Source organism: Vanacampus margaritifer, chromosome 8, assembly GCF_051991255.1.
Source record: "Vanacampus margaritifer isolate UIUO_Vmar chromosome 8, RoL_Vmar_1.0, whole genome shotgun sequence".
NCBI lineage: Eukaryota > Metazoa > Chordata > Actinopteri > Syngnathiformes > Syngnathidae > Vanacampus > Vanacampus margaritifer.
The window spans coordinates 7,769,349-7,793,955 of record NC_135439.1 but is presented as its reverse complement, the minus strand read 5'-3'; the positions used below and the strand labels follow the sequence as shown (position 1 = coordinate 7,793,955).

Here is a 24,607-nt window from a genome sequence, read left to right as displayed (position 1 = left end):
CACTGAAGCACTAGAGGGCGCTGTAAGCAGTTTTTATATTTTCATACAGTACTGATACATTCCTTACAAAAATGGAAATTAAGGGTACTATCTTATAATTAAAGGGGTGTCATAATTGATTAAACTTAAATAATATTTTTGAAAGATCAGTAATAAAGATGCATACTTCACTTTGCAAAAAATCTGCCATCTTTATTGTATCGCATTCAGTGGTCCCTCCTTACAAAACTGCCTCCTAAACCATAAATATCCAATATTTATATATCAGAAGCATGCTTTTTTTTTAAATCTAAAAAAAGTATATACATCCAGAGAAATAGTCCAATAAATGCTGCTAAAGACTTGAATGGACATATTGCTGCTTCTTTGTTCACATAACTCTTCCTTTTTTGTTCCTCCCCGTCGGGATGCGCAAGCAAGGATACATTCAACTAACAAAAACAAAAAAAAAAAGTTTCATGTCACAGAGTAGAAATGTCAGCACCTTTTTTTTTGTTTACGATACAATCTCTCACATGTTAGAAATTTGTTCATTTTACATGGGTGGCTTTTCTTTATGTACATGTAGAAAATGGCAACGTAATCAGGACGACACAATGTAAACATTAACACAATAAATAAATAGACAAGTGCATAATTAGGCAACAAAAAAAAAAAGGATTCCGTAACGTGACACTGAGAAACCAAACACACACATTGTTTGTTGAATTCGCTCCTAAAGTCCTCATGTCCTGCCTTGGTGTGTGTGCGTGATGGCGAGGCGTTTACGGACTCTCATCCAGCCGATGGGTTTGATCTGGTGGTCGTTTTCACCAGTTCTGGCTGGGCTCCACGCAGCCCGGGTGGTCCAGCTCGGCGCTGTCGCAGTCCGAGTCGTCGTAGAGAACCTTAAGAAAAAAATATAGTGTTTATTTGGGGTAAGGCTTTTTTTTTTTTTAAAGCTTTTCCTTCTGCTTTACATACATAGATTTCCACACAAATATATCACATTCTATAGTTCCTCAAATCATGTGACATTCATTTATTAAATTTTTCAGGTATTCATTAGAGTTGAATCCCTTCATTTTACAAATTTGTTTTATTTTGATGTTTTTTTATATAATGTATTTTGCCCAGAGATCATGAAGTATTCGGTGGGGTGCTTTACAGTGAATACAAGGCGTTAATTAGGGCAAGGCCTTTATTATTCAAAACATACATAGATTTTCCGAAATAATGATGCTTGTCAGATAAAATGAAATTGTGGCGAGGGATTTTATTTTACACAGCTGCAAAGACCACGTTCTTGATTTGTACAAATTAGCAGTAGTGTTTATTATTGTTTTTGTTTTCCCCACAAATATTGCATAAATCTTATTGTTCAGTATGCTAACAACGGCCTCTTATCAGCATCTGAAGATTACCAGGTGTTAATTAAGTTAAATTTCATGTAGACGCGACATTTTTAATGATGTTTATTGTATTATATTTATTTATGTCAGATATATACGTACATAGATTTCCTCAAATAAAAGCCAAGGGGTTTATTTACTTACTTTAATTTTAGAACAGTTTTCCACAAAAAATTGTATCTAGTTAACAAATTTTTTGGGAGTAAGGAATTTTTTAACAAGGTTTTTATGTTTTAAAAGATTAATATGCGCATTAATTAATTCCAGAAAGTAAAAATTGATTGGCTTTAGCCACTGGTTGCCTCTACTCAACTGGAAGGTAAACGAGCTGCTCTCCACCTGTTGAGTAGAAGCACCTGTGGCTAAAGCCAATCTGTTGTGAGGGTTTGGACTTTATCGACCGGAATTCTTCAACCCTGCTTGCAACGGTCACTATTGTTTGTATCGAAATTATTCTTTGCAATAGTTGACATTTTTGAGTGTTTAAACATGAACGAGAACCCTGGTAAATACGTTGATATTTTAGTGTTAGCGCCCTCGAACCCAAAGTCACCTCGTCGTAGTTGAGCTCGTGAGTGGCCAGCTGCGTCCTGACCTGACGGACGGCCGCCTCCTTCTCGGACAGGCCGTCGGAGGCGGCGGGGTCGGCGGGGATCTCGGAGCCCTGCGAGAGGAGGTCGTCGCTTTTGTCGTCCAGCCGCTCGTCCGTGTTGGTGCTGACCACGTCGGGCGTGCCGCTGTGCGAGTGGTCCGTGGTGTTGCCCTCCTCGCCATCCGACACCGACAGGTTCTCCGAGCTGAACGTGGACAGCGACTGGCATTTGCTCATGCTCGCCGGACGCCTGGGGGAGAAACGCAAAAGCTGTCGCATCAGGTATGACCTTGCGCAATCCGCTTGGGAGATAATGATGAGGATAAAAATAATAATAATGATAAATTCAATTTGTAATGCACTTTCCATCAACATGATCTCAAAGTGCTAGAGAAGAAGAAGGGAAAAAATTCAGGATGTGAGAGTTGGCAGGGCTGTGGAAGGATTAGGGGCGGTTTTAAAGGAGATTTGTATGTCGTCGGCATAGCAATGGAAAGATGGCATGTATATTATGAAAAGGATGGGTGCCAGGACGGAGCCTTGGGGAACACCACAGCTGACATGGAGTGGCCTGGACTCGCTCTGATAGTACAATATTGCTTGATGATAAACTGAAATGTATAAATAAATACATCAATAATTTCATAATTAACTCATTCACCCTCAGCCATTTTCAGTGAAGCAACCCCCTTCGCTCCCAGCTGTTTTATTGGATTCTGATTGATTTTGCAAGGCCTGCAGAATATTGTGTTCTGTTGCTATAAAAACATGGAACCTACCAAAAGAAAGATTAGAGTCTCTTCTTTCATCGGGAAAAAAAAGTTTATTTTTCTCTTTGTTTCGCTATTGCAGCAATTAGCATTAGAATATAGCTAAGTTTCATCATTATTCACAAAACTGATTAGAACTGTTGGTAAATCAGCTTGTTTTCAACATGGCCCTGGTTGATCTCTTCTACTCTGCTGCCACCTTCTGGCTGTTTTTGTTATAACTACCATTGCTTCAACCTTTTTGTACAGTTGAGAGGCTGCATCAAAGCCTTCTGTATGAAAAAAAAACACATATAAATACGTCTTTGGGACCATGGTCATATTTAAAATGGAAAGTTTTTGCGAGTAAATGAGTAAATGTTGCAAATATTTCGAGAACACTCACCATCTTCTGGGCAGCTCCACCTCGCTGTCCACCTCTCCTTCCTCTTCCTCAGACGACACGCCGCGTCTCTGTGGGAAAACATTCACACGCTCAGGAACAATCGAGCCACTGAAAACTAGAGCTGACTTAACTTTTTTTTTTTTTTTTTGCGGAAATTGGCTGAATCAGCCAGCAAAAAAACAAATTAAAAAAAATCCCAAAACATGTGGTAGAGGGTGTCAAACTAAAGGCTCAGGGCCCAGATTTGGTCCGCAACATAATTTTTTGTGGCCCAATAAAGCAAATTAAGTGTACTTGATGTCTCTGTAAATCTGTACAGAAATTGACATTTTCCTCAGCATTTATTTTCAACTAATCACGTCCTAAAATAAATTGGTCAACAGTTGTATACTAAACTATTTGCCTGCCACTGTTTTCCATGACTTTTTAAATCCATTTGAAATCAAATTTTCGTCGGTTCTGGTGTCGTGATTGCGTGACGTTACCACGCGAGTCATTTTGCTCATTATCTTGAGATATGACTGAGATGAGATGTTTACAATCATAAAATCCTTTTTATCTTGTTAAGACAATCATGGATTCAATAATTGTGATGTCATCTTCAGTCGACAGCAAGTGGCAAAATGGCCGCCCCCTGAGATGGATGAATATGGGTGGATTTTTGCTGCTTAATTCATATTCCTCAAACGCATTGCTAATCACAATACAGCATTTTAGACTGCAGAATATTGTCAAGAACATTTTTGAGGATCCTCGGGAGTCCCGTCAACATACTTTCTTGACATTGCCACCAGATGGCGCCAAAGCAATACTGTCTTTGCTTTGTTCTAAACTGTTCTTTTTTTTCTTTCTTTTTTTTAAATTAATTTTTTTTTTTTCAGGAGAGCTCAGTATTGTTCATTCGATTTGACATCATCATTGCTCTCCTTTTAAAAAAAAATAAAAAAATAAAAAAAGTTTTTTCTCTCTTCTTTTTTTATTTAAATATATATATATACACACTTTTTTTTTGGATGTGGGTGTGTATGTGCGTGTGTGTGTTTGCGTGCATGCGAGCGTGTGTGTATTCATCAGTTCACCTAAAGCCCATTAAAAAAAATCCCATACTAATAATATAATGTAATAATAAATTGCCAAATGCAGAAACATCAATGTAAGTTTTCACGATGTTCTAAACTGTTCTAAAAATAGCTCACAAGTGATGAGACATTGTGATTTTCTGATCATGTAAACACATCAGAGTGTGATGAAAATTAATTAATTAATTGTTATTCCTAACTAATCAATATCTAACAAGTCGCTCTGGACTTGAGCTTGTCGACGGCCATCTCACCTGACTGCGCGTGACCGCCGCCCTGTAGAGCAGCGCCGACGGTGTGAGGCGTTGACTCCGGGGCGAGCGCGTGATCACCGCGCCCTCCTCCTTCTCCTCGCCATCCTGAGGAAGGCGGGGGCTCCCGGTGGACGACGGCCGCCCCACCGCCGCCCCCCTGCCGCACGGCGAGTCGGGACTGCTGGCGAACGGGACGGAAGCGGCGTCTTCGCTGGGCGTGTCGCTGCGCGGCGGTGTCTCCGCCAGTTCTTCCGCCCCGGCGCTCACGTCCGGGCCGGCGTCCGGGCCGCCTTCCTCCAGCCCGGCCGAGGCGCTCTGGCTGCCCGCCCGGTCCAGGCCGGGCGCGGCTTGGCACTTCCTGCGTCCCTCCGCCTCCAGCGTGGTGGAGATGAGGTCGGGGCTGGAGGACGACATCTTCTTGAGCAGCAGGTCGTGCTGCAGGCCCCGGAGCGCGGCGCTGGGGTCCAGACGCTGCTTGCTGCTGGGGACTGACGTGGTGGCGCTGATCATGGCTAACGAGGAAGACAAGGTGGCTTTCAGCTGCGCCAGCTCGCTGCCGCTGCCTTTGCCCGCCTTCCTGTAGCGAGGCTTCCCTCGGCGGGAGCGGCCGGGCGACGTGGAGCCCTTTGTGGGGATGGTCACTTGGGTCATGGACGAGTCCAGTTTGGGAAGAATCACTTCTGACTTGAGCAAGTCGGGCCTAATGGAGATGAAGGGCACACTTCATTCAACAAAGGCCGATGCCGATATTTGGCAGAGTAAAATTCTTATCACCGCTTAATCGGATGATTACCGTAATTTAGAAAATATATAATGAACAAAATAACAAGAACATTTGACTGTTTTACAATACTACTTTTAGTATTTGGGGGAAATTTTTGAATAACATTATTATTATTGTAATGTATTAAAAAAAAAAAAAACTACAAAAAAAAATCTGATTTTGATAAAAGCTGAAAATTTTGCTGCATTTTTTTTCCCTTTAATATATTTTCAGATTTGTATTTTCAAGAAAAAAAATACAATATATTCTTGATAAAAAGTTGAAGTTAACAATAAAAAGTTGAAGTTAAGTTAGTCATAACCTTATGAGAATAACATGGCTTTTTAATTTTTTATTATTATTATCAAATACTTTTTTAATTTTCGACAATTTTTTAAAATTATTTATTAAATAAATTAAAAATATTTTGAAAATAAAATATTTTTCTATAAAATGACAAAAATACTGTTGCATATTTCCGGAAAAAAAGTAAAAAGTAAAGTCAAAATATATAGAGAATAATACATTATATATTCTAAAAATATTTTTTTATGTAATTTTTTTCTTTCGGATTTTATCAACACACTAGCAATACATGTAAAATACCACAAGGTGTCAGTATCACCCTGCAAACACCTTCCAGTTGTCTTCAAAGGTTGGAGCAGTTTTACTTTATTTTCGCTTTATTTAACTTGTTAGCTTATTTGCAGTCATGTATGCCAGCAATGTTAAAATGTTACTTGTCAGGAAAAGTTAATCAAGGTTTTATGATTTTCACAAAGAAAAAAAAATATATATATATACACAACTTGGAAGTTGGCCATTGTACCCTATGTAGAAAACCTGATTGCATTCTCGACAAAAGGCTTTTATCTGACATTAGCCACAAAGCTAACATGCGCTTGCATGTGTGAATGAAAGTAAAATCTTTTGCTCAGCGCGTCTAACTGACCTCTTGCTATGCGTGGGAAACTTCTGAGGCACGTTGCGTTTCTTCATAAGTTTCTCCATGGAGTTGGAGGAGGCCGATTGTCTGGAGCTGTGGTGCTTGAAGCAGCCCGGGTACTTCTTGTCCAGCGACTGCTCCCTCCTGAGGTTACACACAGTAAATATTCACTTGATTAGCGCGAGCAGACAAGCGCAGGTGGTCCTGAAAGTGAGGCGAGCTTTCGCACTTGAGCAGCTCCTTCTCTTTGAGCTCCAGTTGCAGCATGATGGCGTTGAGCTCCATGTACAGATTGTTGGCTCGCTCCAGTTTCCTCTCGTAGTGCTCCCGGATGTCTAGTGCATGTCTGTGAGGAGGAAATTAGGATTACGGTACCCAGATTTAATTAGTGATGGTCCTGATTTTAAGGGGATTTAAAATCTCCTGATTTTAAGGTAAAAAGCAAGCACATCTGTAAAAAGACAAGGTTATGTTCCATTTGTGAAGTCCTAGCACCCTCTGGTGGTTAGTTTAATAGTGCAGTTTAATTTTAATTAGGAATGTTTTGGCCACTGCGGCAGTCATCACTCACATAAATCAGTCATACCAGCTAATGTTTTATGATATGTCAGTCGAAAAATATTACTTTTCGACCACTTCAGCTGAACGTAGCATTGTGAATTACAAAGACCATGATACTTTGCGCCGCTGAGCCAATATGAGCACGACAATAACGTGACATGGTATGGCCCAGCCTATTTCTTTGTCACTGCTGTTATTTTGTATAAAAACATATTATCCTTTATATCTATATTGTCCTAGGCGGGGTTTTATTGAAGCAGGCGTTTTACTTCCACATTAGAATAAAATAGCCAGCAAGATACCTAATATTTCCTGAAGAATTATATCGCCATGGTGTCAAAGGTAAGTTTGAATCATTATGTGCCTATAGTAAACTGTGGAAGGAACTTAAAATTCTTTGTTAGATTTAAAAAAAAATATTTCAGGACATTTTAACTGTCATTTAATGGTTAAAAATATTGACATTTAGTAACATATTTTTTTAAATATTTTTTATTTATTTAAAATGTGTCTTCTATTTTATGAAATTATTTATTAAATTCACTTTTTTTTAAATGAAGGATTTAAAAAAAAATTTTTTTAATTTATATTTATTATAATTATTGCAAATAATAATTTTGAACTTGTTTTAAACTTTGAATTAATCTGCTGCGTCATGACTGGAAACAACAAGCCCAAATATGGGGTGCATTAAAAAAAAAGCAAAGATTTTGAGTCTTTTTTTTTTTTTTTTTTTTTTGACAGTCTTAATATCAATGTGTGTAAAACATTTGTAAAATCACATTAAGTTTTTTATTCTTAGAATTTTGCTACCCTAATCAAAACATCATGACTTTGACAAAGGCTGAATTTTGGCATGCATTTAAATATTGCACTGGCTTAACTGCCTAAATGGCGTGCTCCACATTCTGACCTCAGTTCCTCCCTGCGCCGTTTGATGAGCTCCTCATCCAATCGGTGAAGGGACGTCCCCTCAGACTTGATCTTCTCAAAGTGGTGCCTGACCTCATCCCTCCACTCAGCCTAAAAAGAACCAACAAAAACACCATCAAATCAGTGGACCGATTTTTCTTCAACGCACCAAAAAAGAACAACACTTAAATTGCCCGATAATACAAACGCATTAAAATAACATTCATCTTTTCATAAACATTAGGAATCATCTGAAGTCATTCGGGCGATTAATGACAATCAATACTCTGTGAACGTGAACTGACATTAACACACAAAAACACACCGACGGTGAATCGTGACAGATGTCGTATCGTGGAGGTCAGATACGTGTGTGTGTGTGTGTGTTTCTTTCTGTGCATGAGTGATGCTCTTCTTATTAAGCTAATGGACTGCATGTGCACTCTTCAATATCGCCAGCCTCTTTTCTTTGCGCGCTCTCTGCTCCACACCATTAAAGAAATCAATACACTCCAGCAGCGGCAAATTCTTCTTCTGGACGTCACGAGAAAAACCCATTATGGGGCGGAGAGGAGAGAAACCGTGGCGGATCGAGGACGGGGAGAAATAAAGGATAAGTGGAGAGAGCTTGATGGAGATTTTGCGCCGTGACCTTTAAAAGAAATACGTGGCGTGGTTATCCCGCCACACGCCCTCCTTTTGCTATGACACACTCGACTGGTTTGAAATGACGGAGGTTGGCCGGGAAACGTGACAAACACAAAGAAATAACAGCAGCGACGTGTTGGGAGGCTCAAAGGAAGCTCAATCATTAGGCGGCTCCCAGGAGGCCAGAAGGGGGCCCCCTGATGGAGCCGCACCAGACTGGAAACAAATGTCACGCCTTTGACAGCCAATTATTAATGGGAGCTCTTCACGGGTTTTCCAGTGGATAAACATTTGGGGAGTCACTTTTCATTAAGATGCTTCTCGTTGTTTGTGTAAGGTGGGATGCACTGGAATTACTTCTGCGCTTGAAAATTGGGGAAACTGTGAAAAACAAGGGGCATTGAAAGCATCAGTGGAACTAACAAACAATGGAGAGGAAAGCAAGCGCTTCTCACTGGGATTTTGTATAAAACGAGATGCTCTGTAATTAGCTGAAGAGCTAATTTTGAGTTAGAAGTGCACTTAAAAATGGGGGGAAATGCGATTACCACGCCATATTGAACTCATCAGTAGGAATGAGGCATTGCTAGAAATAATGGAAGTCCATTTTCTTTTCTTTATTTCTCTGCTTTAGGTAAAGGGAGAAATTTTATTGGTGGAGACTGAGTGGAGCTACTTTATTAATCCCATGAGAGAAATCAAATCGTCTGGGGTTGCACGGTGTACCGCTACTGGAAAATATCCCATGTGACGGTACTCTGCTGTCAAAAATGAAATAGTTTGAATTTTTAGCAACGGGACTTGAATTCAGCATGAAATAGAAACGTGCCTGCTACAAGCTGTTTATCAGTCAGTCCAGTAAAATATGTACAGGAGTATCAATTGTGAACAGCCAAGGTGTTAATCTGCTAATTAGAAGATGTTTGAGTCATAAATGGTCAAATGAAAAGGCTGTTGTAAAGATATTTTTAACTCATTTGCTCCCCAAAACGTACAAATACATTCTATTTAAAATGTTTTAAGTGTCCCAAAGACGTATTTATACGTTTTATGGTTGTTGTTGTTGTTGTTTTTTTAAATGCTAGAGCATACAGAAGGCTGTGATGCAGCCTCTCATCTGCGCAATACGGTTGAAGCGATGGTAGTTATTACAAAAACGGCCAGAAGGTGGCAGCAGAGTAGAAGAGATCAACCAGAGCCATGTTGAAAACAAGCTGATTTACCTACAGTTCTAAGCAGATTTGTGAATAATGATGAAACTTGAGCTATCTTCTAATGCTAATTGCTGCAAAAGGGAAACAAATAGAAATATACTATTTTTTTCCTGATGAAAGAAGAGACTCTAATCTTTCTTTTGGTAGGTTCCATGTTTTTATAGCAACAGAACACAATATTCTGCAGGCCTTGCCAAATCAGTCAAAATCCAGCAAAACAGCCAGGAGCGAAGGGGGTTGCTTCACTGAAAATGGCTGAGGGTAAATGAGTTAATTATGAAATTATTTCACTGTTATTGATGTATCTCAGTTTATTATGAAGCAATATTGTACTATCAGAGTGAGTCCAGGCTGCTCCATGTCAGCTGTGGTGTTCTCCAAGGCTCAGTCCTGGCACCCATCCTTTTCATAAAAAAATACTTCCTCTTGGTCATGTCATCAGTAAACACGGACTATCTTTCCATTGCTATGCCGACGACATAAAACTCTACATTAAAACCACCCCTAATCTTTCCACAGACCCTTTTTTATAGCAATAGAACACAATATTCTGTGGGCCTTGCAAAATCAGTCAAAATCTAGTAAAACAGCCGGGAGCGAAGGGGGTTGCTTCAGTGGAAATGGCTGGGAGTGAATGAGTTAAGCAGCTGTAATGAATTTTTTTCTCTCAATTTTAATTTTCCTTTCAATATAGCAACCTTGATCCCAGCTGACCTTTGGTAAAAGCATCAGGAATCTGTTCTTGACATCCCAAACTGTTTTTAAATATTAGAGGTGACCTCCCAGGCTTCCCGTTCTGTTTGGACGGGTTGTGACTGGAGGATTTGCCCTTTTCACAGATCAATAAAGCAATCTGAATCTCAATCTAAATGTGGGCTTTTCCGAGTGTAGAAGAGTCGTACCTGTGACTGGAAGTAGGTTTCTTGCGGGGTGGACAAGATGTCCGCTGACGCGATGTCCAAGTGCAGGAGAATCTGCCGGAATGAAGGCCTGTTTCTTGGTTTGCAATTCCTATTTGGAAACCCCAATCGGTCAGCAATGCGGCAAGAGAAAATGGCCTTTTTTTTCATGTGCGTTTATCTAAAAAGCACTTTAGGTTATCTTTCCGCCTGCTCACCAGCTTTGCCTCAAGAGCAGTTTGAAGCTGTCGGGGCAGCTGTCAGGTACGGGCAGCTGCAGGCTGTTGTTGCCCACTCCCCAGATGATAGCGGACGAGTCCACGTCCTTGTAGGGCACCTCTCCCGTCAGCATCTCCCACAGCACAACGCCAAAAGACCTGCACACACACACACACACACAGTGATATGATGACGCATATTTATTCCCAAAAAGATGTGACAGGAACAGATGAAAGGTGGCATTACCAAAATGTCACGCTTGAAACTTTATGGAAATGCATCCTGCTTTCCTTGCGATTGTTATCTATGATGGACACTTTATCTTCCCAAGTCTTTGGATATGGAAATGCTCCATTTTTTGCCATTTCCACTTCGATAAGAAGTGATGAAATTTTCCTCTGGTATCGCCAAAATATTTAACAAGTCATTGTTGCCATTGATGAGCCCCCACGGGAAGGTTAGCAGTCGACAGAGAGTCTGTTGTTGGCGCCGCTTCCTTCTGTTGCTATGGCGACAACAGATCCAAGGAGCCAAGAGCATCACTCACATACAGCATCCAGATGGCATGTTTACATTTGTAACGTTGACATCTCATATACCTCTCTGCTTGAATAATCAAACATCTAATCAGCATGGGTGCTTGTTAGAGTTAAAGAACCACCATGCAATTAAAGGATTCAGTCACTTTTGATAAGTAGCATAGCATTTCGAGTGTACTCTGTACACTTTCATGGAGTGTTAGCCTTAGCATTGGTGCTAACATGTGCAGGGCTTTTCCATATTATGTTTCGGAGTAATCATTTGCGAATGGCGAATGCTTACTGTATATGAATTAGGGGTGTCAAAATTAGTGCGTTCATTTTGAGTTTAAAGTTCCTTTAATGCCACTAGTTTTTTTTTTTAACCCTAACCCTGTAATGGGGGAATTCCAGTGGCAACGCAGCAGACGCGTCCACGTCAAAGATAGCTCTTAATATGAAAAGAAAAATGCACTGCGCTATCACCAATGTCTTACAAATGCAATGATGCAGAAAATGACCTTAACACAAATCAATATCACACTTTTTTTTTTTACAGTACAGTACATCTTTTTAATGTTAACTTATTATTATGAAATTAGTGTATCAATGACTAAAAGATTGAAACTTAAAATAAATAGTTTATTGTAAATTTTATTGTACATTTAAAATAGATATAAAATTTCCGATTAATCGTGAGTTATTATGATTACAAATTGTAATCGCCTGACACCCCTAATATGAATACAAATGATATTTAACACTGGTTAGCATTTAGCTGTTAGCATGGTATTTGGGTCAGGCTTCTTGCATGCCATGTTTACAGCGTTGTATTTGTATTTGAGGGATTATTAACTCATTCACTCCCAGCCATTTTCACTGAAGCAACCCCCTTCGCTCCCGGCTGTTTTACTGCATTTTGTCAAATTTTGCAAGGCCCACAGAATATTGTGTTCTTTTGCTATAAAAACATGGAACCTACCAAAAGAAAGATTAGAGTCTCTTCTTTCATCAGGAAAAAAAATATTTGTAAAGAGCTTGTTGCAACATAGGCCTGGTTGATCTCTTACACTCTGCTGCCGCCTGCTGGACGTTTTTGTAATAACTACCATTGCTTTAAGCGACCACTTCAGGTCAGAGGCTGTACATTTTTTGCACCACGGCAATATTTACAATAGAATGTTTTTATACTTTTTGGGGAGCAAATGAGTTACGACTATAACAAAAATTTTAATTATGCAGCATAGTGGCTTGAAAGTTGAGAGAGAAAAAAATGCTGCTAAAATGGTTCCTTAGCACTGGTACGATTCAACACTGGAAAACAGTTGTTCCTACTACTTTAGCATGACCAAATGCCCTCTGCTGGTATAATTTAAGTAGCATTGAGAAGATGATCAACTCTGAAATGTGGCATTATAACAGCTCTTGTAGTATTTAAACTAAGTGTAAGCTAAGTATGTGCTCTTACAACCAAGTGACCGGTGATCAAGTGATTTACATACATTAAGAGCCTCTCTATGATATGCATAGGTGATGTGCTCTCATTCTGCATCCAAAAGCTTTTTAATCCTGTTTTCACCTCTCGGCTAATGCACTGCTGGCCCCGGGCCAAAGCAGCCGCAGGATTGGAAGGTTATTCCAGCCTCTCCTGAGCACTGCAGCATCTGGCAAATCAATTATTAAATTAGCCAGCGTTCCTTTTTACGATGCGGGCTGGAGCGATGCGGGCATGAAGAGGGAGGGAGCGAGGGATGAGTAGTGGGAAAGCTGAGGGTTTAGCACAGGGCACACCATCAAACATGGCAGGGAGCCTATAGAATTTCTTGTAATGAGATCTTATGATAGATTTTCTTGAAACACGACCCTTCGCTCTGTACAGTAGTAGCTTCCAGTCCACTGGGGTTTAAATTGGGGTGTGTGAGCCGTAGCTTGGGGGTCGCAAAATAATTTGAAATACATCTGACATCCCTACATGAATACATTTTTTTAAGAACAAAAGGCGTTTTATTATAGGGATAAAACATTATTATTTTTTAGAATATAGTCTTATTTTAAATAGAATAAAGGTGTCTTCCATAATAATGCATGTTATATTTCAGAATTAAGTTTTATTTTTAAAGTCACTTGTTCTTAATATTATGATATATTTTTTTAAAAATCTGACTTTATTCTTAAAAGATGATGGCTTCTTTTACTGACAAAATATGTCTTTGTTCTTGTAAATATTCTATAAAATATCTATTCCTGAAAATAGCTAACTGATTCACTCCCAGCCATTTTCACTGAAGCAACCCCCTCCGCTCCTGGCTGTTTGACTGGATTTTGACTGATTTTGCAAGACCCAAAGAATATTGTGTTCTACTTTAACTTTGACATGGAACCTACTCAAAGAAAGATAAGAGTCTCTTTCTTCATCAGAAAAAAAATACATTTCTATCTGTTTCCATTTTGCAGCAATTAGCATTAGAATATAACTAAGTTTCATCATTATTTACAAATCTGTTTAAAATTGTGGAGAAAGAGCTTTTTGCAACATGGCCCTGGTTGATCTCTTATAATCTGCTGCTACCTGCTGGCCGTTTTTGTAATAACTACCCTTGCTTCAAGCATTCTCTTCAGTTCAGAGGCTACATCAAAGCCTTTTGTATGCTCTAGCATAAAAAAAAAAACGTCTTTGGAAGCATGGTAATATTTAAAATAGAATGTATTGATACGTTTTGGGAGCAAATGAATTAATTGGTGTTACGATTACGAAGAAAAATTTCTCCCCTAAAAAGTTTGAGAACACCTGATCTACCTATACGACAATGTTCAGCGACACACAATGAAATCACATCAAAGAAAAAGTCCAAAAAAGATTCACGAGGCTACATACCAAATATCCACCTTCTCTGAGACGGGCTCATTCCGTATGACCTCGGGGGCCATCCAGGCCACCGTACCAGCAAAGGACATCTTGGTGCTCTTGTCGCTTAGTTCCTTAGACGTGCCGAAATCAGAGATCTTCACTGCATCATCATACGTGATTAGAATACTGAAAGAGAAATCGTCATCAGCACAATTTGTCAGCACCGTTCCATTCCAGATGGTCCACGGAGCTCACTTTGGCGATTTGAGGTCTCTGTGGATGATCTTGTGCAAGTGAAGGTAGTTCATCCCGCCGGCGACGCCCATGGCCCAGTCCATGAGGAGCGACGGCGTGATCTTCCTGCCCGCTCTCAGCACCTCGTAGAGTTGGCCCTGGGCGCAGTACTCCATGAGGATGCAGTAGCACGGAGCCTGGGTGCAGATCCCTCTGTTGGAGAGATGCATGCTTTTCATTGGAAAGCAACAACATGGGGCGCAGCCATTTTTCCAAATGGAATACGAAGGATAGTGGAGTCTTGACTTAATGAGAAAGTGTCTTTTTTGCTCAGCTCTGACTGTCATTCGCATAGCAGTGATAGGAAATACCATGTTTCCTTCAGATGGAACCATAGGAGAAAGCAAATACAGTGAAACAGCAGGGGCCCCAAAATGGAGCCCTGTGGAACACCATACGGTGTTTGCAAATGTCTTATATTGATTGAATACAAGGATAATCGGTCTGCTTTCATCAGAGGTGGCAGATCCAGGTCCAGAAAGTAAAAACCCTGCCGCTGTTTGGCTTTAGCCCTTGATGCTAGCTAGCTAGTACCCGGCTCTTTCTGAAGTGCCGTAAGTTGTCACAAGATGCCACCAAAGCAAAAATTTTTTAATAACAGCTAAGTGATTGAATCATCAGTAACGTTGGACTTACTTGAAAGTGATGATGTTTGGATGTTTGAGTTTGCGGAGGTGCTTGATGTCCGTCTCCTTGATGTTGCGCACTTTCTTCACCGCCACCTCCTGTCCGTGGAGCTTGCCCAGGAAGACGGCTCCCTGCGCTCCGCTGCCCACCCACTGCAGGTCGGATATCTCCTCGAAGGGGACTTCCCATGCCTCTGAAAACAGGATGTACAGAACATGTGAGCTTCACTATAAAAAAAAAGGTGTTATACATTTAATTCCGCTGTCTTGAGTATACATTTTAACGATTTAATTTGGACTAAATAAAAGGTAATACCAAATTCATATCAAGTCAAACTGAACAATTTAGTCTTCAATGAATCCAACATGATTTTGGAATGTGGGAGAAAGTCTGAGTACAGAAGTCATGAGTTGAGATTCGAACCCAGAACCTCACAACTGTAAAACATAGACAAAAACAATATGCTTCTTTTAGTTAGTATGGTAGTTACTGTACGGTTTCTCATTAGATTGATGGATGGAAGTATGGGTATGTAGTTACATGTTGAAATACTAAGCAATCCTAGCAAAAATCCATTTTGTAGGCCACATGACTACAATCGAGTAAGCGAGCAAAGCATTTAAGGCGCTATCATGTCCTTTTGGCGGTTCAAACTAAACGTAATGAGTGTGTAGTCAGTGCGGGAGCTCTTAATCTCCTGCAAGTAATTCTGCCTCAGCCTCCCAAATCCTTCTTAGTACCTTTTGTGGGGCTGACGCGAAACAAGGGTGCAGCACTCGGGGAAGGGGGAGGGAGAGGATTTGGAAATACTCGTGTTGGATGTGCAGGCGGGGAATAGACGGGTAAAAAAGATGGGAGGGGGATCCCCTTAAGGGGCGGCCGATGACAGGCTGTTAATGCAGAGGAGATATACAACAAGATTCACACACATTTGTCATATTAATAAGAAGGCTATGAATGATTAATGTTGGCCGTGGCTAATGAGACGTTTAATGTCTTTACGTTGAAGTCATGTGATAGATCTCCACTGCTCTGCTTTTTGTGTTCAATGGAAGAAATCCAGGCCAGTCGTTTAAAATCAATAAATGGCAATTTTCCTCCTTTTTCCCTTTGCGCCAGAGAAGAGCTTTGTCACAATGCCTCCATGGTGACGCGCGTCCATTTATTGCGATTTTTATTTATTTTTTTACACCTCTCCCAAGGAGGCTATTACTTCAAATAAATAAATTGATTTCTATGGATATGCAGTCCTTACTACATTTATTAGCCCAACTGTCATAAAGGGAGCATCCAGCATCATGAAGTGCTTTAATATATCCGTTTCGGTGACATCTTGAAATTTCAAACCGGACTCATCTACTGTATATACAAGTTCATTACTTTCAGTTCAAAAAGTGAATATACAGTACAGATGAATTCATTTAACACATAGAAAAATACTTTTCAGAAGGCCAAATTCAACCTCGTATCGTTTCTTATGTGCTATTCTAATGACTTTATATGGGGAATTGGCGTTTTTTATTAGATGTAAACTGCAGTGACATTAAATATCTCATTGCATGTAGTGAATCTACAGTATATCAACCACTGTAAAAGATAAAGTTTTCCACAATATTCTAGTCAAGCAAGCTGCATCTGCATGGCCACATTTGCTAACTAGGCTCAGAAAATAATCAACCATAACTTTCAACTAATAATATTCTTTTGTTGTTGTCCAGGAACACAAGTAAGTAAATATTAAATGAAAATTTTTGAGCTTTTTCAGTTTTTTTGCAAATATTTAAAAATTCACTGATAATAATAATAATAATAATAATAATGCATTATATTTAGAGGCGCCTTTCTAGACAATCAAGGACACCATACAATTTTTTAAAATTATTTAAATAAAAACATTGTATTAAAAAAGTGTGAGGGGGTGGCATTAATAATAATAATAATAATCAATTTTATTTGTAATGCACTTTATATTTCAACAATCTCAAAGTGCCACAGACTAAAAAAAGTAAAAAGCCTTGCAAAAGGCTCTTGCAAAAAGAAAAGTCTTAAGAGTCAGTTTGAAAACGTCAATCATAATGTTATTTTGGCACTAAAAATGTCCTTTCGGTAAAGTGTTATGGGGGTATTAACACTTATGCCGTTAATTTAGGGCAAGTCTCACTTAGTCTTATTAAACGTGTTAAGCACTGTATGTAAAGCTCATTTATTCACATGATACTTTAAGCATTAAAATATGGTTTGGGTGAAAGAAATTCCACACACTGGTGTAGCCTATTAACCATTACAGAAGGATGAAAACTATTTTGGCGATTAACGACGCAGTTAATATAGGGCAGCTGTGGCACAAACCTCTCATGTGTGGGATGCGGAATAATACATTTGTTAAACAGCACTGTTTATGCAGATGCATCTGAAATTATACTTTTGTGCAAAATTCAATTTATTACAGTAATTTATAACCAGGGTTATTATAGTTTTGGAATTTTTCATTTTAGTTAGTTTTTATTTTATTTTATAAATGCTTAGTTTTAGTTAGTTTCAGTATTAGTTTTTTTTTTTTTAAGTATGTATTACTTGTGTGCAATATTTAAAAGAACACCATGGAAGCAACATCATCTGAAGGTGCTTTTCTATTGGCTGCTGCTAGATGACGTCACTTTTGTGTGAAACACTTTCAAATGTCCTTATTCCGGTTAATATCAAAATAAATCACCCCCAAAGACTCATGCATTAAATTGTTTGTAAAAAGTTTTTGTTAACTAAAATAACCTTGTTTATAACTAAAAGTGAAACTCATGTCTAAATTCAATAAACAGAGTGAAATATTTCATGACTTTTTTTTTTAAGTAATTTTGCTGAAAATCCACATGTGAGTATTACACAGGAAACAAAGGAATTTCTAACGACTGAAATTTCTTTACGATATTTCAATTTGTTAAGATAAGTGAAGTGGGTCGTGAAGGCAAAATCCACGAGAAAGTGGCTGCTGATCCACGTTTGTCTCATTTGACCTTGTTTGAGTGTCATGCTGCTTGTATATTGTTTTGCGAGTGAGGGCCGTGAGGTGCAGATGGATTGGGAGTGATAACCGCTCGGGATAAAAGGAGACAATGGAGGAAGTGGAGGAGGAGGAGGAGGAGGAAGGGATGAGAATCAAATATAAAAGAGGGGGGGTAATAAAATATCAGCGAGCCATAAAGACAAGGGTAGATATAAATCTGCCACCCGCGTGACCGATGTGTAGCGTGTTTAGTTTGACTTCGTCTTCTGCCACTTTATTGGCTTGTGCCAGGCGCAGCTTATTAAACCGTTTCTATTTGCGCCGCTATGCGTGCATGTGTGTGTGAGTGCATGCGTGCGGCGCGTGTGTTGGGTTAATAGAGATGAGAGGCAGAGGGGTCAGAGCGTGGCCATGCATAATACATGAGGCGGATTTGGCAGAGGAGTCCCACGGGAGCGCTGCGCTATTGTAGTGGCTGCAGACATAAACAACAGTGCGTCAGAGGGGGCTGGCTTCATTAGAGGGCTGCAGTGGGATGGATGGATGGGGGGAGGTGGGGGGTGGGGCATGTGGAGGTGGGTATGGGGGGTGGTGAATATCAAGGAGGGGAATAAGCCCGGTGGAGCTTTTCATGGAGCATCTCGCTCTCTGACTGGAAAAAAAGTGTTTGTTTACAACAGGGGTAGGAAAGCCACGGCTACTGGGTCAAATGTTTACGGCCAGCTAGAGCAGTCATTCCCAACCAATGTGCGGCGGCATTGTAATTTACCAAATACACTCCATCAGTGGCAATGACATATGGTGACAGGCTAATATTATCCCACAGAGTAATTGAGTACACCACTAGTAATTTATTTCTAATTATTAAACAGCAAAATGTAAAGTGCAGGTATTATTATTGTCATTTTGGGATTACTATCCTCATATTATGTGACTCTGGTGTGTCTGTGGCTTTAAAAGGCAGGCCTGGCCTGGTGAGTGATGTGGGCGTCAGCAAATGAAAATAGAAATGGCTGTTGTGAGCTCTGGTTAGTCATTGGTGGTTCACTGCCTAACCATTAGCCAGTCTGTGCATCAGTTGAGGTTATCTTCTTTTAAGTGTGAAATGATCCGAGCATCTTTTTTTGGTCATCAAATTATTATATCAATTAATCATTGTCGCCCTAGACAGAACAATTAAATGTTGTTTTTCCAAATGACAGATGGTACATAATTAACCTCATCGTCATCAGAGATTATTTTGTCAAATATACTTTTTGTGACTTTTTTAAAAACAGGTTGACAAACACTTCGCTAGAGCATTCCAATGGGTCTGCCAAAACACACACAAAATATAATTAAGGGTATCTGCAGGTCGAAAGAAGTTCAATTTGATTGTTTGAAATGGAGAACCATTGATGAGTCACAATCGTCTTATTCACTAATTGTAGACCAGAGAGCCATTTTGTGTCATGTACCATTACATCAGAAATGAAATCCAAATCTTTGTACTGTAATTATGACTTTTTTTTAAATTAAATAAAATTGACTAAAAACTTTTAAACTCTTAAAATTTGCGCATTTTGATGATCAATTTTGCAAATGATCACAGATGTCTTTACGATCACATTTAGTTTTTTTTTCCCCCTGTTAAATATTATCATTAGGTGATGTGGACCCAATATTTTATCACTTTTATTATTATTTTTTTTTTTATATTTTCTTGCATTATGTTGGCGGTTCGGCTTATAACATCTGTTACATAACATTACCATGCAAAACATTAGTTACAAGTGCTTTATATAGATGAATACTGTACTGTATAACAAAGTTGTTTTTGTGCCTGTGGCATTTTTAATCATTACGTTTACAGATTGGCTGGGGATAAGCACATGGTTCTACGTCCAGATTTAAAACCTCTCTTCCAATATATACGACCTCTAGGGAGTGCGTGTCATGCGATGTAATTATAACACAATATTTTACACTTTTTTAAATTATTATTATTATTACCTGCATTTTGTTTTTACTTTTTGCATTGATATTTTTGACACGATTATTGTCAGTTGCCCTAATTTTGATCTATTAAATAGATGAGTGATTCGCAAAGTGTAGAACGAGTATCATTACTTGTAGTTGTACACTTGCTCTCTCTAGTGATACACAAAAGAATTACTGAATTAAATACAATAAATACATTACACAGTATATTTTTTAAGTATAGTTCAGTATTTAATTTTAAGTACAATGCAATCCTTATGCATTTTCATCTTTAAGAACAATTCATTTTTAAACATTTAAGTACAATTTTATTTAACTTTTATGTGATATAAATTTTAATTGCATCGTTATTTAATTACAGTAGTTTTCTTTTAATTTATGATCAAACTGTGTATATAATGTTACAGTGGCTTACAATAATAAATAAAGGTATCATTTTTAGGAATAAAATGCATTGTAAAGTTGGTCATTATGGTGATACTTGGAGAGCTAAGTTTTTTTTGAGTTGGTACTTGGTGTAAAATGTTTGAAAAGCTGTTGTTCCTCTGGCTATTAAAAATAACACCTCTGAATGATAGATTTTCTTCATTTTAAATATACTGTAATTAAGAACTCTACTTTGGAAAATCAATTGTTTGAGCATTAAAAAAATGTTTTAATAAATTTTGTATGTCCCTCGCAGGACTTAATTAAATATACTGATAGGAAAAAGATACCCTTCCCCTGGTTTACAACTGTTTTAATGAAATTAACATTGGTGGTATTATCATTTAATTAGCTGAGCAACGCTTCAGAGTGGAATTATTAAATAGGCAGCTCATGCTGGCTTTTATAGAAATACTTAATGATGTGCTGGAGGGGGAATTGAGACAGCAACTAAACTTACCGTCCAGGTCGTGTTTGTGTTCAGTGGAGTACGCCTTCCCGATCATAGTCCAAACAGGTCGCAGACAGCCAAACAAGCCCTCCAGAAAGCCCCCGCTCCCTCCATTGGACTGGCACTGCAGCCTGGCGTTGTCCGCCTCGCGCCGCACAGCACTGCCGTCCGCCTGCGTCCCCTCTCCCTCTGTCCTGGCGGGGACGCCGTCGTGGTCGTGCAGCTTGAGGACGCTGTTGGCAAAGTGCTCCTGTTGCTCATCGCCTGGTGTCTGGTGGGCCCCCGTAGTCGGCCCGTCCCCTCCTCCACCAGGCTCTACCGTGCCCCCCGTGTCTATAGAGAGGACGTTCCGAAGGACGCATTGGGTCGGCGTCAGGTCCATTTCAGGGGTGCAGGGCGTTTCGGCATCGAGCCGGCGAAAGGACGGGGGGTCGGAGAGAGGGGTGTTGAAGCCGGAGAGAGACGGAGACGGGGCACGGGACTCGTGAATGAGGGCCATGGGGGAACAACTGGGGAACGGGCAGCCTTGAAAGAGATGAGGACGTGTTACAAATCAATTCAGCGTTAAATAATTGCCACTCAGCATGGTGGATTTCGTACTCTCTATGCAAATTTACTTGTATCAAAAGCGTGTAAGTGTCTGTGAACGCAAACGACATTTTCACCGACTTAGGTTCCTAATTTAGAAAAGCAGATATGTGCAATATGACAGTAATCCAAAATAATGCCATATTTTTTTTCCCCTGATCAAGTCCAATTTGAGTCTGCTAAAAAACAGACCTGACTGCTATTGAATTAAAAAAAATGAAAAACACAACCACAACATTTGCTAGACTTGCACATAGAAATGAAGTAACAGAACAGAACATGAATCAAACGCCAAGTGAGGGTTATTACCATTTTTGTTTCTGTTTGCATTAATTAGACATTACATTGCATTAATTAGACATAACAGAAGGCTTCCAAACCCAACATTTAACACTTAGTTTCTCACTCAACAAAAAATATTGCCATAATATTGATATGATGAGTACAAAAACTAATTAAAGAATACAGAAGAGAGAAATACATGACAACAAACATGGTGTATAAGCCACCATTTGAGTGCTAATACTGTTATGGTAGTTTTTATTATTATTATATTGCACTATGTCAATGTACCAAAATGCAGTGACAGGTGTGGGGCTAACTCACATTAATGCATCCACTGTATGTCTCAGGATTTTTTTTTTTATGTGCTCTCCCCCACTGACTCATAGTACACATAAGACCTCTAATCACCTTTTCAAGGTGCAATAAAATTACTGATATAAAAAGAACCATATAGGTGTGTGGTTATGAGAAGAGCTCATGCTGTTGCCATGGCATCCGTGTGGCTATATTTACAACCACATCCGAGCTACCATTCAAGTCATACATGCTCACGGCAAGCATATAAATCATATGATGAATGAAGAAATAGTCTTCCGTGACAATGTGAACGATCAGGCTTATTATTAAGAGACACATCTGGTGCCTCCAACCTGCCTTAATTGTGCAGCCAACACATTGGGTTTGGTGATGGCGCTATCATTTTATTACTAAAGAGAAAACATCAGACCACCCTACATTGTATTGAACTGTGAGGATATCGTTTATACAATAAACAAATGATCACGTTCATAATATGACACATACCAAAACTCAGTCATCCCTCAATTAAATTAATCAAATGAACAACCAATAGGATGAAGTATGGACGGAGGAGATTGCACTATATGTGGTGTTTAGGTGATGTTGGTGTATGATTGATTGTGGATACAGCTGTCGCTTGCGCCAAGACAAATTTCTTCATAAGAGAAAGCTTGAACCTTATTACATCAAGTTCATGTGAATCTTGCAAACCATATTAACCAAAATTAATATGATAAATAATTATATTTAATATACCACATCAATAGTTATTTTTATTTAATTTTTTTGTCTAGACTTGAATGACTAGTCCAACACAGGGTAAAAATTATTTATACATTTTCTATACCGCTTGTACTCAATAGTATCACGGGTGAGCTTGACCCTATCCAATTTGACTTTGGGCAAGAGAAGCTTTGTACACTTTTGACCGGTCGTGAGTCAATCTCACAGTGCTTATTGACCCCACCCCCTGGTGACGTAAACATATTAAGTATGAATATGAATAAACGAGCTAATAACATTTTACTGCAGTTGAAGACCCAATAAAAATGGGCCCAGGAGCCATTTTAGGTCCCCAACCCTCATTTTAAGAACCTCTGGTTATGTTATATGCTAACACGATTTATTAAATCCCTCCTAAAACTGAGTAAAACGTCTCTTACCTCAGTGTTGAGAGCTCACGTCCATCCCCATGGAGTCAAATCCTCTTCCACTTGACGGAAAATGATGGAGGAGGAAAACGAGTTATGTTTATTTTGCGTCCCGCCCCCCTGAATCAAGCTAGTCGCATCCTCATCCTCATCCTCAGCATTCAACCTTCAATGGCGGTCACGTCGCTCAAACTCCTCGCTTTAATCCGTTTTATTTTTTTACTGCTTGTTTTTGCTTCCTGACACCCCCTTTTCCACCTCCCCTCCTCTGAGGATGCTACGCGGCCACACTCGGGATTATATACGGCGACAGTAGCTCACGTTGTAGTCAGTAAACAGGAGCAAGGAAGGGAGGAGAGGGAGAGCAACGGAGGGAGAAGTTGCGTAGAGGGGCGGAACTTAATACAGGCTATCGTCCAATCGGGGAGGAGATGTGCGGTGACGTAGGTGGTGCCGGTGCAGGTAGACGGCTTGATGCGGGTGAGGCTACTCTTAGGCAAGGAGGGGGGTGGAGGAGGATGTAGATGGTGGGGTCAGCTGGTATGTGAGGTGATCCAAATGATGTCATCCACAAAGCACGCAGAATTTGACTGGACAGGGTCGTGTAAATCCTTTTCAAGCCCTATTAACGCCCTCTGGATGGAGTTTAATTGGTGCATAATCTGGGAGCCAACTACAACCCCCTTCCCCTTCTGCCACGTTGGGAGGCAAGAGGGAATGAAGGATGTGTTACAGCACTTTATTTCGATCGTAGTTTTGCCAGCTTGAAAAATAATACTTGACTGTCCAAATACCATCACCATAACCATTATTAAAAATACAGTAACAGTAAGTGTTGGGTTACCAAACAACATACTGTTTGTTGATATTAAACATTATAGCCTATAGTGGTGTATAACCCTGTGACTCGAGGCTTTTTAGATAGGCTAGCTCAATGCTAACATACAATGGGAAATTACATAGACATGTAAGCATACGTATGCACTTATATTATCAGTTGTGCATGTCAAAATCTGCACTCGTGCCAAGCCCACAACACAAAAAGGCTTTAATACTTAACAAAAGCTAACGAATGTGGCTAAAGCATACGAGACTAAAAATATACAATAAAAACTTACAACTAATCGAGAATAAAGTTGTGAGATGTGGAAAAAATTGGAAATTGTACAAGAGTAAACTCAAAATATTATGAGCTCAGTTGCAACTTTAAGACACTTACTTTTACAGGGCCGAAGTAATAATTTCACAAGAAAAAGTCTCAAATTTACCAGAAAAATATATAATATAATGTCAACAAAATAAATAAATTCTGAATATACTCTGAATGTTTCTGATTTATTGTAAACGTTTAAAGACATTTGGGATTTTGGGAACCATGCACAGTAACTATCTGCCAATTTGAAGAGATCATGGAACTTACTGTAAACAAACGACCGTAAATCAAACTGACACAGAGACACACTCTTGTTTGTGTAACAGTCGGGATCGTTTTGTGTGCACGTCTA

General features: G+C 39.4%; 2 protein-coding genes across 3 annotated transcripts in view; one reads left to right on the top strand and one right to left on the bottom strand.

Annotated features, from left to right (window-relative positions):
- Nucleotides 1–166: 166 nt before the first annotated feature.
- On the bottom strand, nucleotides 167–23,439 carry LOC144057118 (mitogen-activated protein kinase kinase kinase 12-like). 2 transcript variants are annotated; one of them, XM_077574387.1, is made up of 14 exons: nucleotides 23,115–23,439; nucleotides 20,788–21,303; nucleotides 14,930–15,113; nucleotides 14,255–14,446; nucleotides 14,027–14,185; nucleotides 10,633–10,791; nucleotides 10,418–10,526; nucleotides 7,655–7,764; nucleotides 6,410–6,526; nucleotides 6,187–6,324; nucleotides 4,472–5,171; nucleotides 3,139–3,206; nucleotides 1,945–2,233; nucleotides 167–887 (listed from the first exon to the last, which is right to left on the bottom strand). In XM_077574387.1, the coding sequence occupies exons 2-14, from the start codon at nucleotides 21,275–21,277 to the stop codon at nucleotides 810–812; spliced, it is 2,793 nt and encodes a 930-aa protein (XP_077430513.1). In that variant the 5' UTR covers nucleotides 21,278–21,303; nucleotides 23,115–23,439; the 3' UTR covers nucleotides 167–809. The 2 variants fall into 2 exon arrangements, with proteins under 2 accessions (XP_077430513.1, XP_077430514.1); XM_077574388.1 differs by having other exon boundaries at nucleotides 1,987–2,233.
- The window catches only part of myg1 (myg1 exonuclease), a 54,010-nt gene continuing 31,208 nt past the window's right edge, over nucleotides 1,806–24,607 (top strand). The window contains exon 1 of the mRNA XM_077574391.1: nucleotides 1,806–2,265. Coding sequence (XP_077430517.1) covers nucleotides 2,219–2,265 — 47 coding nt within the window. The 5' untranslated portion in view covers nucleotides 1,806–2,218. The remainder of the gene's footprint in view (nucleotides 2,266–24,607) is intronic.

Bases quoted from the DNA above. Each gene is read 5' to 3' on its own strand.
- LOC144057118 (XM_077574387.1), bottom strand. From the start codon at position 21,277: ATGGCCCTCATTCACGAGTCCCGTGCCCCGTCTCCGTCTCTCTCCGGC. The intron at 15,114-20,787 runs GTAAGTTTAGTT...TCCTGTTTTCAG, and splicing joins ACACAAACACGACCTGGACG to AGGCATGGGAAGTCCCCTTC. The intron at 10,527-10,632 runs GTGAGCAGGCGG...GTTTCCAAATAG, and splicing joins CTGCTCTTGAGGCAAAGCTG to GAATTGCAAACCAAGAAACA.